Raw genomic sequence first — 18,133 nt, forward strand, 5'->3', positions numbered from 1 at the left:
AATATTTGAGAATATTCATAAAGTTCGAATGCATTGCAATGCTTTAATGATGATATTGAATACCCATGTATGAAATTCACTAGTAAATATGATTGACTAGTGGAACGATTTGTTAGAAATCCTTCAACATTGTTGTTTGGAATTGATAAAGCTTTAAATAAAGCTAATGAGAAGCATGTAGTTTCATGAGAGGATTTCTTAGTTGGTGACAATGTGTATCTACCAAATGAATCGATCATTGACTAGCTAAATTTGAAAAGATACTAAGTCACATATAATGGTAAGTCTAGACATGTATGTTGTAGATATAATACCATAAACAGTTGATTTCATTGGTGTAAACTTGTGGATCGATTTATATATGTTTACCAAGAGATCAAGTATACTGCACATCGAAGGGAATGAGATTAAGCCTACTGAGTAAGATCCTTATAACAGTAACCCTACCATGTTGACTGGAAATCTCAAGATCTTGGTTCAAAGGGACGACTAAGTTATGGGGATTCTATGAAACACTTAGGAAACTAATTTCCTAACTCATTCCTATGATACCAAAGTGCTTTCTGCAGAGTGATTGGAGGTTAAGATAAACCTTTAATGATTCCTATATCTTGATTAATTCAATTGGAGTAGGGCAGAATACTCTTAATAGGAAATCACCTGTGTAAGTTTGAAGTGGGGCCGCTTCAATGAGAATTATTCAAGGCTTGAATTTTTTGAGCACTTACAGAATCAAGATGGGTTCAGGGCCAAAATGAACCAAATCATGAGAACCATGAACGGTTTATGGGAGACATTGTGTGAGTACTGTTGTTTTGGTTTATGCTAACGGCTGATGGTTCAAGAACATCGTGTTCACCAATTAACTAGTAAATCTGATGGTATTTCATTAGGAAAGGTTCAAAGCCAGAAGCTACTTTACCTGATGCAGTGTTTTCCGTTCTCTCTGTACTAGTGTCTGCATAAATATTTGCATTAATTATCATTCATGTGGGGGGATTGTTGGAATTTTTTTTATCGGAAATTGGTTGTGACCAATTTTAAATGATTATTTAAGTGGAATTTGTTATTTGGTGAATGAGAAATTAAGCCAAATGTAAACTACTTAAATACTGAAAATTATTGAAAAAATCGTATAAAATATTGTGGAATATTTTAGAAATATATAGAGAAAAAATGTGGCTTTTCGTATGAAAAGATCACGACTCTTGGTATGGGTATGATTAATGTCCAATAATTATGAATTCCAAGAGATGTGTCTCTTGGTATAGTTGTGTCTTTTGACATACCTTTCCAACTACTATATATATAAACCCCACGTGTTTGAATTTTATTCATTCAAGAAAAGTCATAGATACCATATCATTTCATTCCAATTTACACTTTGGTTTTGCATAAAATATTTGCATCAAAATCATGGCCATGGTCATGGTCATGGTAGAGAGGGAATTTCGTTCGAGTTTGCTGGTCGAAGTCATTTGGAGTGCTCCTATGGCTCAACGTGGTCGTTGTATCTTGGGAGATGATTGCCGAAGAATCATTAGCACCGATGCGGGGCAAATTCATTTTAAGGACAAAGTGTCCAACACTTGCCTCGACCAAAAATTCGTTATTTGTATATTCTTTCTTCATTTTCTGATTTCTTGTATTATGATTTGATTTCAGAAAATGTTTAACGTTATTTATATGTTTATTCTGTAAGGTTTGATTCAAAGAATTATTTGCTTTTGATCATGAGTTGAAAGGAAAGAATCCATATTCAGGTATTCGGATTCGATAAATTCTTATTTTGTCTTCTCAAATCCTATCTCTGTAAGTTGAAATTGCGTTTTGATTTCACACAAATAAACGACATGATTTTGTGAATATAATATGCATAATATCGGTGTAATTTTCCAACAGTATTCTAACCAATATATTGTATGCTGCTTTTTGTAGTATACAGATCAGAAATAATAAAGGTCATAGTATGGAAAATGTATTTGTGCATTGATTGCATATACTTAATTGAAGAATAATCCATTCATGAAAGGTGATTTCACTTTAGAATGTAATTAAAATTACCTGCATTATTCTGGCGCCTCATAAAAGTGCCAATATATTGCAATTTGTTCTATTGTTATGGAATAAGAAAAATCAAGGATGGGAATAAAAGCATGCATTTTCCATTTAGTCGGAATGAAGGAAGCCATACTTCTACTTAATAAAGGCAGCCTAACAGTTAAAAATGTTTTTCTGGTAGAGATCTATAGCATTAATCTCAACTTAACTACCACTTTTTGATTCGTTAGAATCTTATCAAGAAAAGTTGAAGTTTTTTTCTATTATTTCCATATATTTTGGCATTATGACTTGAGGACTCTATGAAAGAAAATTGGAATGATTCGTTGGTAGAATGTTCTAATTTTGCAAGTGAAAAAAAATCTTGTAATTAATTGTTGATTAACAAAATGATCGTTCTTTCTTTTTCACGATAGTCAATAGTAATTAATCAAATCAAGTTTAATTGATTTTAATGTCTCGTGTTAGTTTTTTTTCCCCATTACCACGCTTTTGGAAATATTTTCCAAACATCTTATAACTAGAAAGTTTTTTTAGTCGACTTTCGAGGAATACCATGCATGAGACAAACATGTAAAGTGTAAATGTGAAATAAAATTATTTCGTTTCTTTGAATTTTTTACATTTTTATATGATTACCAAGAATTTTGAATGAGGCATAGGAATTATTCTTGATTGGCAAGGCGTTGTTGTCACAGCTTGTTCTTAGTCCCGTTTGGCCCCCATTAAATATTTAAATTTCATTTTATTTTTCTCTCTTCGATTTTCAACCACACAATCTTTTATAAAATAATATTATACTTAAATCAAAAAAATTTCATTCTTTTTCAATTATTCATTTTTCGAAAAAGTACTATTTTACCCATTTTTATTTCAAAAAATGGGGCCAAACGAAAGCTTACTGTATCTTGAGATATTTTTCTATTGTAGAGTATTAACATTTCGTGTTGATGTTTTAATTGCGAAAGAGGTAGATTTGTAAATTAATTTAATTCAAAGTCTGAACTCGAATCATATTATCATAAGCTCATGACGCATTAAATCTTTCGAATATTCTAACACTTCTTAGTGGGGTCACTTGTTAAATTGAATAAAAAGAACAATATTCATAATTTTGAATCTTCTTATATTACACATAAATAATCATATTTGTCAAAACCTTAATAAACAAACAAGGTAAACAGTATCCCCTGAATCATCTAGGGCAAACCTTCGTTCTCAGTTCTTCCCATCTCTTCTTGTACACCATCCTACCCCACGCTTAGTGTAAAATTACTGTATTTTTGTGCTTATTATGCCCCCTACCATGGCAAGTGGAATGCCCACAAACACTTCGCGAGCTGAAGAACTCAAGCTCCTCGCAAATGAAGCCTTCAAAGGTGGTAGAATTAATCACCGGTGCTCTGTTTTTGTATCTGTATTTCATTGTTTTATGTGATTTTTTGTTTGGTTTTGATCTTTTTTTTTTTCAGCCCATAAATATTCTCAGGCTATTGATTTGTATACGCAAGCGATAGAAGCCAATAACGACAATGCAGTGTACTGGGCTAACCGTGCATTTGCGCACACTAAATTGGAAGAGTATGGAAGTGCTATACTGGACTCTACAAAAGCTATTGAAATCGATCCAAAATATTCCAAAGTGAAGTTCTTTTATTTTTTCCTTGGTTTTTGTTTTTCCAATAGAGGACAGTATAAGTTGATTCCTTTTGTTTTATGGGTAATTAAAAAATTTATTGATGGGTGTTGATTGGCTAATTTGTACAGGGTTATTATAGACGAGGCGCTGCGTATTTGGGATTGGGCAAGTTTAAAGAAGCTTTGAAGGACTTTCAACAAGTGGGTTTCCTTTGGCTTTTTTGTTTGTACTTGTATACCGTTTTGAAGTTTTGATAACATTGGGTCAAAGATTAAAACTTTGTTTGTTCTAGTGTGATGTTTGCTCCCGGTGAAATGTAGAATGTATTATTGAACTCCCATAAAATTATAGAGAATTAAAGTTGTTCACTTTAATGTACATTAAGACAACTAACATCTTCACACTTGATTCAAATGAACCACAAAATGTGTGCAAATGTGTAATTATTCTGTACTCATGGAAGTGTGCCTTTAAGGTGCGTGTTTGGTAAATCCCACAAGGTTGAAAGGAAAATATAATGCGATCTGTTACCTAATGTGGGTAGTTAAGAATATAATTCTAATTTGAGGGTAGAATAGATGAGAATGCTAACATGAATTTTCCAAAAAGAAAGATGAGATATAATAGAAATGAGCATATTCATGAATTGGGCTTAAGTGGTGGCAGTTGATAAGCTGTTTAAGAACTAAAAGAGATGGTTTAAACACATTCAACAAGGATCACAGATGAACTAGCCAGAAAACGGGATTGTACCATTAAAGTAACCTGTGGGGAGATTGAAATAAGATACATAATTGGAAAGCTTACGAACCCTTTGTAGTTTACCTTTTAAGATGATCTTTCATAGAACATAGAGAGAAAGATAAAATCTATGTAGTTGACACTCTAGAAATGTGGAGTAACGCTGTCGTCTGTTGTGGCGTTGGTAAAAACAGTCGAAAAGGCAACAAGAGGAAATATCAATCTCCAATGACATTAATTATATGTAAATAGTATTAACATTTTCAGGCTACTTGTTCTTTTCTCACCTCTAATTATGGGTGGAATTAAATATTTACATTTTAGAGGGTCTTTTTTATTTTTTTCATATAGATATTGGCTTTAATGGCAAAATTTGGTGCTTCTGAATTTTCATTTCAAAACTATTGATAGAGGTTGAAGAGTTTCTGTTATATTTGAGTTGATAGTGCAGAAATCCACTCTCATGGTTGATCCACATTCTAATAGGTTATCCACCCCGTATTTTTTTTATGAACTTGACTTTTGTGCTTCTACCCACTTTTGGGGCACATTTCTTTTTGTTGAAGCTCTGTGTTTTACTAGAAGGAAAGCATTAATCTTCTTACAAATCAAAATTTTATTATGCTGATGGATTAGGTCAAGAAATTATGTCCAAATGATCCTGATGCAGCCAAGAAATTAAAGGAATGTGAGAAAGCTGTGATGAAGCTAAAATTTGAAGAAGCTATTGCAGTGCCTCAATCTGAAAAAGTTTCAATAGCCGACTCTATCGATTATCATGCCATAGGTATATGAAACTTTCACTTGAATACTTTTTTTTCCCTAGTTTTTTGCATCTTTTGGAACAGTTCAACTATTACTATCAATTATATTCTATTTTAGTTGAGAGTTGGACCCCACCACTGATTAGTATATTACAGTATGATTTCTTCGTGATTGTGGATTCTCACTGTATGTTGTGGTTCACTTTCTAGATAATTTGTTAAAATGATAGAATGACATGGCATAAATAGCTCCATCTACTTCTCATTCTGATCAATGTCTAAGTGCTTTTTATTGGATGCAATTTAACCCATGCTTCATGTTATGTGTTACTATTTCAATATTTTGTTTGTTGTCAGGGTGGTTAGATTTCAAATAGAAGGGCTTATGTGTTCCTAATGCGCACAAATGTCTTGCCTTAACTTATTGTTCCATGATATTTTAATTTTCTTTATAGTTATACTTATATCTTGGCCTGCCTTGGGATTGAAAGATGGTGGCAATTGGATACCGGTCATGTTGGCTGATAGTTGGAAAGCGAGAAAAAGGGACATTCTCTTTCAATTGATCTGTCAATCATCTAGAGGGATAAAACTTGTTATTATAATTTAATGTAAATGCATGGAGGATATATATACAAACTAAGAAGCATGGATTCAGATATGTAATTCGAATAAGATATGATACGGGTATGTCGATATAGTTTTTAAAAACAATTAGGATACGCATATACATGTATTAAAACTTCATACCATTATCGATTTCCAATAATAAAACTATATTATAAATTATTGACAAAATTTTACATTGACAGTTTTAATACTATTATCGATTTTCAATAATAAAACTATACTTGTCAACTGTTAACACACTTACACACACACATGTGTGTGTATGTGCGCGTGTGTGTATAATTAAATTTTTTTTTATTATTTTGTGTTTCCAATAATAAAACTGTAATTGTCAATTAATTTAAAATTCTTGTTAAATACTATGAGCTTGTTTGAGTCCCATTATTCGCTCCAAAATGCATTTTGGAATAATATTGTGATGAAGAATGTGTGGTTAAAAAATAAGAAAGATTTTGGGTTTGTGTGTAATATTAATTTATTGATGAATTTGTGGTTGAAAATAAGAGAGAAAAAATATATTTTTAAATTAATAGAGACCAGACAAGGGCTATAAATATTTCGAATAATAAGTGTAAACTGTATAATTAAAGCACATTTGATTTCTTTGAAATTGTTAACTAATAAATATTACCTAATGAGCCAGGCTTAGAGACCCCACAAAATATCTACCATCATATCAGCTTCAAAGAGTTCGCTTCATAAATGAGTTATTTATAACAACAATAATTATCTATTAAATAAATATAGTTTGTCATCTGTCGTCAATAATACGTCTTAAAAGAGTTTAAAACCATAAACTCTTTCTCTTCACGTGTCATAGCGTATCCAATGCAAATCGAATATTAAAAAATATAAATATATATAAAATATTAAAAAACACGTATGCGGTACGTAGTATAGAGTATTCAAGCATATTAAAGATTGGATAAGTATCGAATACGGTTAGGCAATAAATTTACAAATATCCGTGCTTCTTAGTATGCAAATGCACATGGACACATATACAAATGCATTTCTACATGTCTGCATCTGCTTGATAGGGTAAAATTTGTCTATCCTGTTAAGTGGGGACACATTTGTCAAGGTTGAACTTTGGGATCTAAACGTGAAACAGTTTTTTCGGCCATTTGTGAACATCGTGATTTCATGGTTTTTTATGTTCTTGAATCCTTGAGGTGGCTGTGACCTCAGGGCCAATCTTTTAATTTTCTGTTGTTTCTTTACTTGCTTTTTTAATGATCCCCCACCTGACTTCAATTTTTATTTCTGCTTTTCTTCTTGCATCATATTAGAAATTTGGATATGGCTGGATGTGGTCATTGGTTCCAAACATGGGATCATATGGTCATGAAAATGTTGTTTGATAAAATTTGGACTTCTCTGTCATTTAGTATAATATCAATAACACGAAATGAAGGAGATTCGAGTCTTCTTGCCCCCTGGTAGATAATGCTCACCCATTGCCATGTTAGATAAAATCTGAAGGGAAAATATAGGATGATGTTAACTTGTATTTTTTTTCCATCATAATAAATATATTAGTTACACTTGTACTTAGTAGTATTATAATTATCTTTTACCTATTTTATCATTATAGGGACGAGCCCAGGCTCATGTTTTGTTTCCCTGAAAGTAATTGCTGTACCAGCGGCAGTCGCACTAGTGGCTGTATTGGCAGTATATGTGGGGACTAAAGCAGCCTTAGTAGTGGCAGCAACAGCTATGGCAACAATTTTGGTGTTTTGGGGGACGTTTTGGAAGGGTCGCTGCAAAGACAGTATCTTTACCAAGACTCGAACACTTGACTTAGGTTTGAGCTTCTAAAATTAAACTACATAATAAGGAAAGATTACAAATAAGTTATTTGGTGACTCAATTTTTTGACCTTTTGAGTTGTTGATATCTGCTCCAAATGAGTGTGTTATCAAAAGACAAGGTGTTCTGAAAGTAAACTAAAATTTATGTCTCCACTGCTGTTGCATCACGTGTACTTGTGCTGAGCATGGCAACCTTGTCCTATTAGAAATGAATGCTCACTTTATTTTTTTTCCTGTAGAAGTGTTGTGTGTGACTTTGCTGGCATTTTGACTGATAGAATAACACTTGATGAACAACTTCCTTATGGATTGACGTTGATGTGGTTACTGATTATTGCATCTTTTGTGAAATGTCATGTGGAGACAGCTAAATAGTTTGTTCCTTATATGGCTGCTGCCTCGCATATGAGTTGAGTACTTGATAGTTTATTCCTTTACTGGCCCCATATTGTCGTTCAGACTTTTTATAGATTTATGAGTCGTAATATGGGAAGTTTTGGGATGAAGTTACTGTAAAATGAATTGCTTTCAAGAAGCTAAGGCATTTATTTTGATTGTGTTTCTTCTGCTCTCAAATTTTCTTCCCCTGTTCTTTCTGCATTAAGTTGGCAACGATAGTGGAAGTGGTATAGGATGACCTTGGGGGTCCCATCTATTATAGACTTGCGGTCAAAATCAGTATGGGAGAGAACTCTGAATTTCTATGTTAGAGGGGAGAATTTGGATTTGAGGGATCTAAGATGGATATAGGATGGATGAAGACGTGGATGATTAGAGAAGATTAGATTTGAGTAGCTCGGTCATGCGATAGTGCTTAGAAAAATTAGTTATGGTTTAAAGTGAAATTGGTTGGACTTGGAAATTCTGGATTTTAATGTAAACAAACTTTGATGAAGGATTGGGCACAACATTTAATGAGAACAAAGAAAAATGAGAGGTGGAAAGAAAAACCTGTGAAGGATTTGATTGCTGCCATCACTCTCAAAAAAGGCTTCAGCTCTCTGAAGGTCTAGTAAAATTCTTCGTTATATCATAATGACTAGCCGCACAATGGTTCATGGAGCTTAGATGTTTTAATTGGTTTGCGTGGATTGAAGAATTATAATTGCTTCTGACTGGAAATTAATTATCAAAACATGTGATAAAGCCAACACATAAATGATATAATTCTTAGCTGATTCTACAAGAAACCATTCATTCATTCAGATTCCATTAAAGCTTCACAAGCTGGAATCTCTTGAGGATAAGTTCTTTAACGATCTTATTGTTTTATTCTCTATTGTGAATTTGAAACCTTTTTGCCTACGACCTGCTTCTTGAAAAAATAGTAGTAGTATATATGTCAAGTTGTATGTATGCACATTACAGCTGATGATGTTTATGTTATGTTTCAATCCCAGATGTGGAACCACAATATGCTGGTGCAAGAATAGAAGGCGATGTTGTAACTTTGGACTTTGTGAAGAAAATGATGGATGACTTCAAGAATCAGAAGTGTTTACATAAACGGTATGTACTGATGACACTCTTTAACTTTTGTAATTCAAATAGGATCCAAATTGTGTATTTTTTTTTATGGCAAGGATTTTGTGTACTATGTGGCAATACAGTCTATGCATAACAATTATTCTCGATATTTGTCCAAACGGAGTGAATATACAACTTGTGATGCACACGTCTGTCGGGACTGGGTGATGGAGCTGTTCGTTTGGCACCTTGATCCGTTTCTTGTTCTTTGTTGTTCAATCTTGTGTTTTATTCTTAGTCTTCCTCTTGTTTATCTTCCATTATTTGTTTGTTAGTTGGTTTGGAAATTAGTGGCTCAACTGAAGTTTTTTTTTTTTTTAATATCGCAGATATGCATACCAAATTGTTTTGCAAACAAGGGAGATGCTGCGAGCGTTGCCATCTCTAGTTGATATTAATGTTCCTAATGGAAAGCACTTCACTGTATGTGGTGATGTACATGGTCAGGTAATTACGATTCCTTAATTGGATAATTTACTGAAAATCTCATCATCAGCATCAGCATCACCTTTTAGTTTATGCGTAGAGAACCTATTGTCTATTAGCCAGACAAATATGTTCGTGTATGCTGACTGGTTCTGTGGTCCATGGAGGAGCACTACTTTTCAAAATATTTAATCTACTATGGGCTACAGCACCCATCACTAATTTCAAATAGATAAATAGATCATAGAAAAGAAGAAAGAAATCCCATTTTTTTTCATGAGATGGATAAAAAAACTGATATAAGGTAAGATTTGTATCTTTATTCTTTTCATCTGATTGTGAAAATCCAAATCGAAAAAATCGAGAGGTGTTTTCATATCTATCAGATAGACTGAATGGGTCTATATGTTGAGTCTTTTATCTGGTGTTGAGGCTTTAGAGTCGTATGGATTTGGAACAACACAATTGTAGTCCTAATAAAAGTAAACGAGACTTTGGTGGTGAGCTGCTTACTGTGATACAACAGCATGCATTGATTTATCTGTTTCATTAAACTAAAGTAGTATTTGTTGTGCAATGAATATACAATGTATCCAAAGTGGCAGTTAATGTGATGTAGAGTGCACTAAAACCAAACAGTATAATTATAGGAGAAGGGAAAAGGGGAGAGAAGAAGAGAAATGAGGGGAAAAGAGAAGAATTAGATAGACTGAAGTCAAATTGGGGGAGAAATTATCAATTTCTATTCATGAACGTTGTATCTATTACAATGCATAAGTTCCCTTTGCATAGGATTTCGAAAAACCTATTCTAAGCAGGAAATATTTAATCATATCCTAGAGAATCTAGTAAATAAACATAATAAAATACTAGGGCATCTAGAAAATAAACCCTAATAGCTTTTTCTCTCAAAATAAGAACCTAAACATGAAAAATAATCATATAATAACCTAGTAGGATTTTCATTATTTCTTCTAGACAGAAAATTTGACTCCAGTGAAATAGATTGCAACTTCTTAGTTAAGGAGGGTGATCTTTCTTCTTAACAAAACCTACCATATGATGTCAAATCCTTTTTACTGACTGATTTTCTTCTTTTTAATTGTTGTGGTTGGGGAATTATTTTGGATGGTTGAAGGTGGTTGGATGTGGGTGTAAATATTTTGAATTTGAACTGAAATTTGTTTGGTCTATGGAAAATGACTTGCTATGATACCAAATTGACGACGAACACATAAAATATGTTTGCACACTTAAAGGTCTAATTGATTAACATGTACTTTGTTTGGCTGCATCTACAGCTTTTTGACTATTAAATTGTTCTATGTTTTTGATATTTCACTAATAATCAATTTTGTTTGTTCTCTTTGGTTCAACCTCATTGTCCAATATCGAGTTTTATGTTGATAACATGCTTAAAGCTACTAGAGAACATGTTTTCTAACTTATATTTTGTATTATGTATTTTACTTTACAACACCAATGCTTGTCTTTATAACTCTTGTTTCATGGTCGCAGTTCTATGATTTATTAAACATTTTTGAGCTCAATGGACTTCCATCAGAAGATAACCCATACCTGTTCAATGGAGATTTTGTGGATAGGGGGTCTTTTTCTGTTGAGGTCATACTCACACTGTTTGCATTCAAGTGCATGTCTCCATCAGGTGACCATTTAGTTCTTGAGCCTTCGAATTTAAAAAGGGGTGTTTGAGCCACATTATTTTGGTAATAATGCATTTTTGAATAGTGTATTGATGGAAAATGTGTGGTTAAAAAATAAGGAAAAGTTTTTGATTTGCGTGTAACATTATTTTATTGAAGAATGTGTGGTTGAAATGATGTCAAATCACTGTTTAAGAATGTATTTTTTTGAAATAATGTAGCTCAAACAGGCCCTAATTTTCTTTATGCATCATTACTTCTAATGGTTGCACTTGTGCAGTCAAATAACAAATAAAATGTTCAAATTTGAGGAAATATCCTTGTGTTGTATGTCTATTTATGTTTGTCAGTGTTTGCATATTAAAGAAACTATCCTTATATATTGGGTCATTCTCAAATAGGATGTGAGCTTGACAGCATCGAAAGTAAGGTTTGAATTATAAAAAGTGGCAGAAAGTTCTGGAAAGTACAAGGGCTCATAAACTAATTAATTTGCTACTTCTATAAGCAAATTGTTTCCCTATTGGAGTTCCTCGTGAGTTGGAACTACATATAGTGGATTATATCTATTTCCTATTTCTCCCTATGTTTGCATTATATTTGCAGCTTCCATTAACCTAAATCATTCCTTATAAATGAACATTTTTATACTTTCAGCTATATACCTTTCTCGAGGGAACCATGAAAGCAAAAGCATGAACAAAATATATGGTTTTGAGGGTGAGGTCAGATCCAAATTAAGCGATACATTCGTGGAACTTTTCACGGAAGTATTTTGTTGTTTACCTTTGGCTCATGTGATAAACGAAAAAGTTCTTGTGGTTCACGGAGGCCTCTTCAGTGTAGATGGCGTCAAGCTCTCTGATATCAGAGAAATTGATCGGTTTTGTGAGCCTCCAGAGGAGGGTAAGCACCAAATGCAGTTTTTTATTTCTCATCTTATATATTGTGGTTTCTTTTGCTACATTATTCAAGTCATCAAATATGGTTTTCGCCTACACGAAAATTTTCATATAGCATTATCACTGTTTTGGGATTAGGTTCTGACGTTCTGTAACGGTTGATTCTGCAATATGCTCGACCTTCTTTAATGAGTTCTGTGTTAGCTTGAAAAATCATATGCCAACTTCGCCTCCAAATCTATAGCAGCAATTATTTACATGGGAGACTTAATTTATTCTTGTTTAATGTTAACCAGGGTTAATGTGCGAATTGCTGTGGAGTGATCCGCAACCTCAACTAGGTCGGGGCCCAAGTAAGCGTGGTGTTGGTCTTTCATTTGGTGCAGACGTAACGAAAAGATTTTTGCAAGACAACAGCCTGGGTAATTTTTAGTGTCTGTTTTGAATCTATAAGCCTGAGATTTTAAAATACGCTACATCGACAATTCACATGTTCTTATCTTACAGATTTAGTCGTCCGATCACATGAAGTAAAGAATGATGGCTATGAGATTGAGCATGATGGTAAACTTATAACAGTGTTTTCTGCTCCCAACTACTGTGATCAGGTAACATGATTATCTATTTTCGTCTTATGCCCAATCCTTAAATCCCTGCACACCACCCTGGGTGAAATGCATTTTTCAGCATTTCAAGGCTGAATTAGTGCTCAAGAATCATTTCAACATTTGGTTTTGTTTTCACCTAAGATCCATTTTCCCTTGATAGTCGAGCCTTTCATTTAATTATCCGATACTTGATGCAGATGGGAAACAAGGGAGCATTTATTCAGTTTGAAGCCCCTGAGCTGAAACCAAATATCGTCACATTTTCAGCTGTGGTTCGTAACTTCATTAATCCCTGTTTCAGATATTCGATTCAAAGTTGAATTTTAGATGTTAACATTTGACGCGAAATTTCTGTGATGAATTGCAGCCGCACCCTGATGTCAAGCCAATGGCGTATGCCAACAACTTCCTTCGAATGTTCTCATAACAGTATACCTAACTTGACTCTAATAATTAAATTTTATAATGCTATACTTAGTTTTTGCTACACATTGCTGGCAGAAGGCTGAAGAAGAATATATTTTCGTCGTCAAAGAAGATGACATTTGTACGCTATTTTTTCGAACTTCTTTTGTGTAGACTGGTAAATTTAGGTCGAGCTTTAAAAATTAGCACCAATGAAAGTGTCATGTAAAATGATTGTTGTGATCGTCATTTGTTGTGAATAGTTCAAATCACATTATCAACAATCAATCTATTTTGTACTTGTCTTTGTTATTAATTTGTCATTTTCATTTTCATTTTTCTAATGTAATTCATGAGGATTATTTTATTACTAGTTTGGTTTGTGCGTTTTTGTACCTTGAATTGGATTTTGAATTTAAAGCGGATGTTAAATTATTATTTTTAACAATTGCCTTGCATAAAATAGTACATTTCTTTGAGATGCTAATAACACATAATCGGCGTTATAATCGATCAAATTCATTAAAATTGTAACGCTCCAATTTTTTTTTTTAAGCATAAACACGGGAACGTTACGAAAACTCATTTTTCTTTAATTAAAAAAAATGCGGAACTATATAAAATTCTTTAATAAACAAATAATTGTAACGTTTAAATTAAAATTATTAAAAGCGTATCTAACCATAAACATAAACTCCTAAGTAATTCAAATAATGCGTTCTAAATTAAAATAAACAAATTGCTAAATTTAAAATGGCAAATTTATTTCTTTTTCTCTATTCTTTATCCACTTGGCAGTCCGCATCACCAATTCTCCACTGTTCCAATCGACTCGAACTAATCTGAAAAATTAATGTAATAGTGAGTATTAAAAATACCCAGTAAGATACGTGCAAATTTCCATACACAGGTATATAACAAATAAATAATACACTTCATACCGCTCTTCTCTTATGGAGTATATCGGTGACCAAGCGACACACCCATCTTAGGTCCTCTTAATTTCCATAAAGAAATTTCATATCTCTTTCTCTAGAACCCGAAGGTCCACTAGCATTCCATGTATATTTAATCGCATATAAGAGCATAAGGAAACGTAAACACTTTGCACATAAATGTATCTTACTTCGTTGAATCTACAGTATGTTGAAAATCGTTCCTCCGCTTTGAAGGTATGTGATTAAAATACTCGATGTATGAAATTCTATTTCTAATGCTGCTTTCTGTCTTCCTTTTTCTCTCCTTTCTCTCTCTCTCTCTCTTTTATCTTTCTCTTTCTCTATTTCACGTGTGAATTTTTGGTGTGGTAAAATGTGGGATTCTAGCCTACTATTTATAGGTGTAGACTAGAGTAGTAGATAAACCAAAACTTTGATTTGATAAAGTCAAATCCAATGTGGCACGTATCATAAAAAAATTGTACTTTATCATTATTTTATTTCATCTAAAAGAACTACCATTCCTATCCAATAAAAATGTGGTAGCCAATCAATCAAATTCAAAATGGGTTAAAACTATATAAAATTATATTTATCTTGTTTTCTTTCAATTGGGTATAACTTAATACGTTCTTATCCAAAATAACTTTTCTCGAGTCATAGACTTCTAATTAATTACGACCTTCGAAATGAGTCTAATATTGATATACATATCATTACTTTATCAAAATCCAATTATTTGACCCCAAATATATAATATATTAATATTTATTTCACCTTAATCCCTCACTTTCAAAATAATATAATAATTTATTTATTTTCTTAAATTGATGTTAAAATGTAGTACGTTTCTTAGTGTCTTATTAGCATACTTAAGATGTTCGTGATATTAAAGTACATTGTTTCTTCATCTAAATGGTGAAATAATTTATTTTAGTTCATTAGAGCTAGATGTCCGATCTTTATGATTAAAAAAAAAAAAAAAAGGAAAGGAAAAATCCGTGTTGAAAAAAACTGATTACTAGCACATAGGGCATCCCTGTACACACATAACATCTTCACAAAGCCAAGCAAAAATTGTAACAAAATCTCAAAACACACATAATTCTGTCTTTTCTATACCCCACAAGCAAGCACAGGCACAGAGTTGTTATTTTTTTGTACTGATTATAGATATACCAGGGTAGTAGAACGAGACTGCACGGGTTTGTCTGATTTCTAATAGACAAAAACTGATGTTGTTGATTCTGGACAGTGTAGTGGTGAAAACTGAGAACTGAGCATTTTGTCTTGCTTTCCTTTTTCATTGTACTTTTTTTGGCTTATAAATATATGTAGACTTTTTTTTGTAGATAAATCTAATCACATACACCTGCTTCAACCTAAGTAAGCCCATTTCTTAAGTCCAAAGCTTGAAGATAAACAATTGGGAATCAAATTTGAACACTTAGACTCTTTGCACGGAAAAATTGTATGTTTTTGTTGAAGGAATAAAAGAAACTATGACAAGTACAAATATTTTTTATCTCAGTAATCTATTGGAAGCTGATAATTCTGTGCATGTTTCAGAAAGGATCAAAACTGTGCAAGGCCATTTGAAGGATTAAAGTTTGTGGATGTTGGTTGTGGTGGGGGAATTATATCTGAGGTATGCATCTTTAAGTTTTGATGATCCATCAAACTGATATTATTCATCTGTCATGAAATTGCTCTCTCTCTCTATGGAAGGGAAAATCAGAATTCTTAAATCTACTCATGTTAACAACAATAAACCTTTATTCATCCCTTTTCTTCTCTCTGTCTTTAATTCATTGCTTCATCTACTGGAGTATCTAAAACAACTATAATGTTAGAAACCAGAACATTTCACGTTTGTTTTGGTGTAGTCCTCTTTCTAACTTTTTATACTCAAAACACGTCACTCTCAAGCCTCTCTAGATCAATAGGCCACTTGTGTTAAATTGGAACCATAACTTGATCTTATGACGTTGGTAGATACACTTGCGTACTAAAATTGACGATTGGATAGTTTTCTTATTTAATTTCTCTTTTACATTTCAGCCTTTGGCTCGTATGGGAGCTAGTGTAATGGGCATAGATGCTGTGGAAAAGAATATCAAGATTGCACAACTTCACGCTGTATGTTTTATTATAGAACAGAAGTAAATGAACCTCTTACATTTTTCTTATGAATGAGTGTACAAGGTAGCACAAAAGTACATACTATTTGTCTCAACTATCCTTTCGTTTTCTTTTAGTTTCTCTTTCCCCAATTTCCTCCAGTGCAATCTTCATCATCATTCAATCTTGGACAAACTTAAATGACTGACCTTTCCAGATTCCGTGGTGTTGGTAGATCGCATTCAGGAAGGAGTCAAACCCATGTCCACATATGACTAATAATACGGCAATACAACTATACTGCAATACCCAAGTCAAATCCAACGAAAATTTTGTATTTATATTATTGTGTTTCAGAAGTACCACAAATGCTTGCCTTTTCCTATCCATCATTCTGAAATGGTTCTTAGATTCTGTTTTTAATTATACCAACATTTTTCTAACCTTTTTTATGGGTTATTCTTACCACCGTCAGTAACCTATTTCACTGAAATGTTTGTGAGCTCACAGATTCAGGGTTGCCGAATGATGCAACAGATGTCCTTTTCATAAGAGTTTATCTTAAAACTTTCATGTACTCTAAGACTAATATTATTTGGATTTTATTTTGGGATTTAGTATGAAACTGATGGGATTTTATATCTTTCCCAGGATTTGGATCCTATAACCTCATCCATAGACTATCGTTGCACAACAGCTGGTACACATCATACTTGTTTGTTGACTATGAAGGTTGAAAATATTTGATTAATTGTTTACTGCTTTCACATATTCAACTCAATCTCTCATATGCTAATTACACATCCTGTGACTTGTGTCTTCATGTTAGATTGTGGCCCATTTGCTGGAAATGAGCATATTTATCAGATGATCTTTATGCTTAAATTATTTTTATTCATGTGGCATTATTTGAAAATTTTCTTTGATGCTCCCTGTTGCACGAGTGTTTCTTATATCCCTTTTTAGTTTTTGTGTGGGGGTAGAACAAAGTCGTCTAATTACTGGACGACTCTTTTCTTCATTATGGCATGAAAAGTTCATTAATTACTTATCATTCTTTTGGTGCACGTGGGTGTGTTTTAGCTGTGTACTATTGCCTGGAAAGTTCTGATTGCTATTGCTGACAGTTATGTGGTCATAGTTATATCAAATTCTTCAATTCTTAAAGCTTTTAATAGCTGAACCTCTGAAATGATTCTTCAGAAGCTTGATGCATATTGCAATTGTGTCAACAGAAAAGCTGGTGGAAGAACAGAGACAATTTGATGCTGTAATTGCATTAGAGGTACGTCAATGTGTTGATGCTGGAGCAACTTCCTTGTGATGACGTGATTGCTTAAGAAACACAATAGCATATTATACTAAAGACCACGCGAGCGTACGGTAGAGTAATAGTACGTTTGATAAGGCTTTTTCAAACGTATAAGCTGGTCAAACATTAATTTTATCCACGCAGGACCCATAACTTTTATCCACTTTTTATTCCTACATTCTGTAGGACTCAAGCTTATGCTGAAGACTTATTTGGCATAGCTTCTACTTTGCTTGTTGTAGAAGAGTTTTTTCAAAATGTCATGAGTCAGTTTTTTCTAAAAACTCTTCTAATCAAATAAAGCACTTCGAGAAAATTACACGCACAGGTCCAAATGTAGTTCTTAGTCTCAAAAGTAGATTTTTTTGTTTTTCAGAAGCCAAGCCAAACGTGCCCTAAATTGCTAATGTTATGCCATATATTTTTGCATTATGAGCCCGTTTGAGCCACATTATTTGTAGAATGAGAATGAAAAATAAAGTCGTTATGGGCTCCACACAAGAGATAGAAATTTAGAAATTCAAAAATGATGGCTTGATATGATGGATAACGGTCATATTTTTCATTTTAATGAAGTA

General features: G+C 33.0%; 1 protein-coding gene and 2 long non-coding RNA genes across 5 annotated transcripts; 2 read left to right on the forward strand and 1 right to left on the reverse strand.

Annotated features, from left to right (window-relative positions):
• The first annotated feature begins 3,202 nt into the window (after nucleotides 1–3,202).
• Nucleotides 3,203–13,500, forward strand: LOC111370952 (serine/threonine-protein phosphatase 5-like). 3 transcript variants are annotated; one of them, XM_022992863.1, is made up of 13 exons: nucleotides 3,204–3,440; nucleotides 3,534–3,703; nucleotides 3,829–3,900; nucleotides 5,078–5,228; nucleotides 7,433–7,645; nucleotides 9,053–9,161; nucleotides 9,509–9,626; nucleotides 11,124–11,271; nucleotides 11,927–12,175; nucleotides 12,468–12,593; nucleotides 12,679–12,779; nucleotides 12,977–13,051; nucleotides 13,147–13,500. In XM_022992863.1, the coding sequence occupies exons 1-13, from the start codon at nucleotides 3,356–3,358 to the stop codon at nucleotides 13,204–13,206; spliced, it is 1,677 nt and encodes a 558-aa protein (XP_022848631.1). In that variant the 5' UTR covers nucleotides 3,204–3,355; the 3' UTR covers nucleotides 13,207–13,500. The 3 variants fall into 3 exon arrangements, with proteins under 3 accessions (XP_022848633.1, XP_022848631.1, XP_022848632.1); XM_022992865.1 differs by lacking the exon at nucleotides 11,927–12,175 and having other exon boundaries at nucleotides 3,203–3,440; XM_022992864.1 differs by lacking the exon at nucleotides 7,433–7,645 and having other exon boundaries at nucleotides 3,205–3,440.
• A 459-nt stretch (nucleotides 13,501–13,959) lies between these two features.
• LOC111370330 lies at nucleotides 13,960–14,163 on the reverse strand. The gene is made up of 2 exons (XR_002698368.1): nucleotides 14,126–14,163; nucleotides 13,960–14,026 (listed from the first exon to the last, which is right to left on the reverse strand). It is a non-coding gene; the product is annotated as an uncharacterized LOC111370330 (long non-coding RNA).
• Nucleotides 14,164–15,659: 1,496 nt separating this feature from the next.
• On the forward strand, nucleotides 15,660–18,046 carry LOC111370953. Its single transcript, XR_002698527.1, has 4 exons — nucleotides 15,660–15,770; nucleotides 16,184–16,261; nucleotides 16,895–16,943; nucleotides 17,479–18,046. It is a non-coding gene; the product is annotated as an uncharacterized LOC111370953 (long non-coding RNA).
• The last annotated feature ends 87 nt before the right edge of the window (nucleotides 18,047–18,133 follow it).

The sequence above is a fragment of the Olea europaea genome, chromosome 21 (genome assembly GCF_002742605.1).
Source record: "Olea europaea var. sylvestris chromosome 21, O_europaea_v1, whole genome shotgun sequence".
Taxonomy (NCBI): Eukaryota; Viridiplantae; Streptophyta; class Magnoliopsida; order Lamiales; family Oleaceae; genus Olea; species Olea europaea.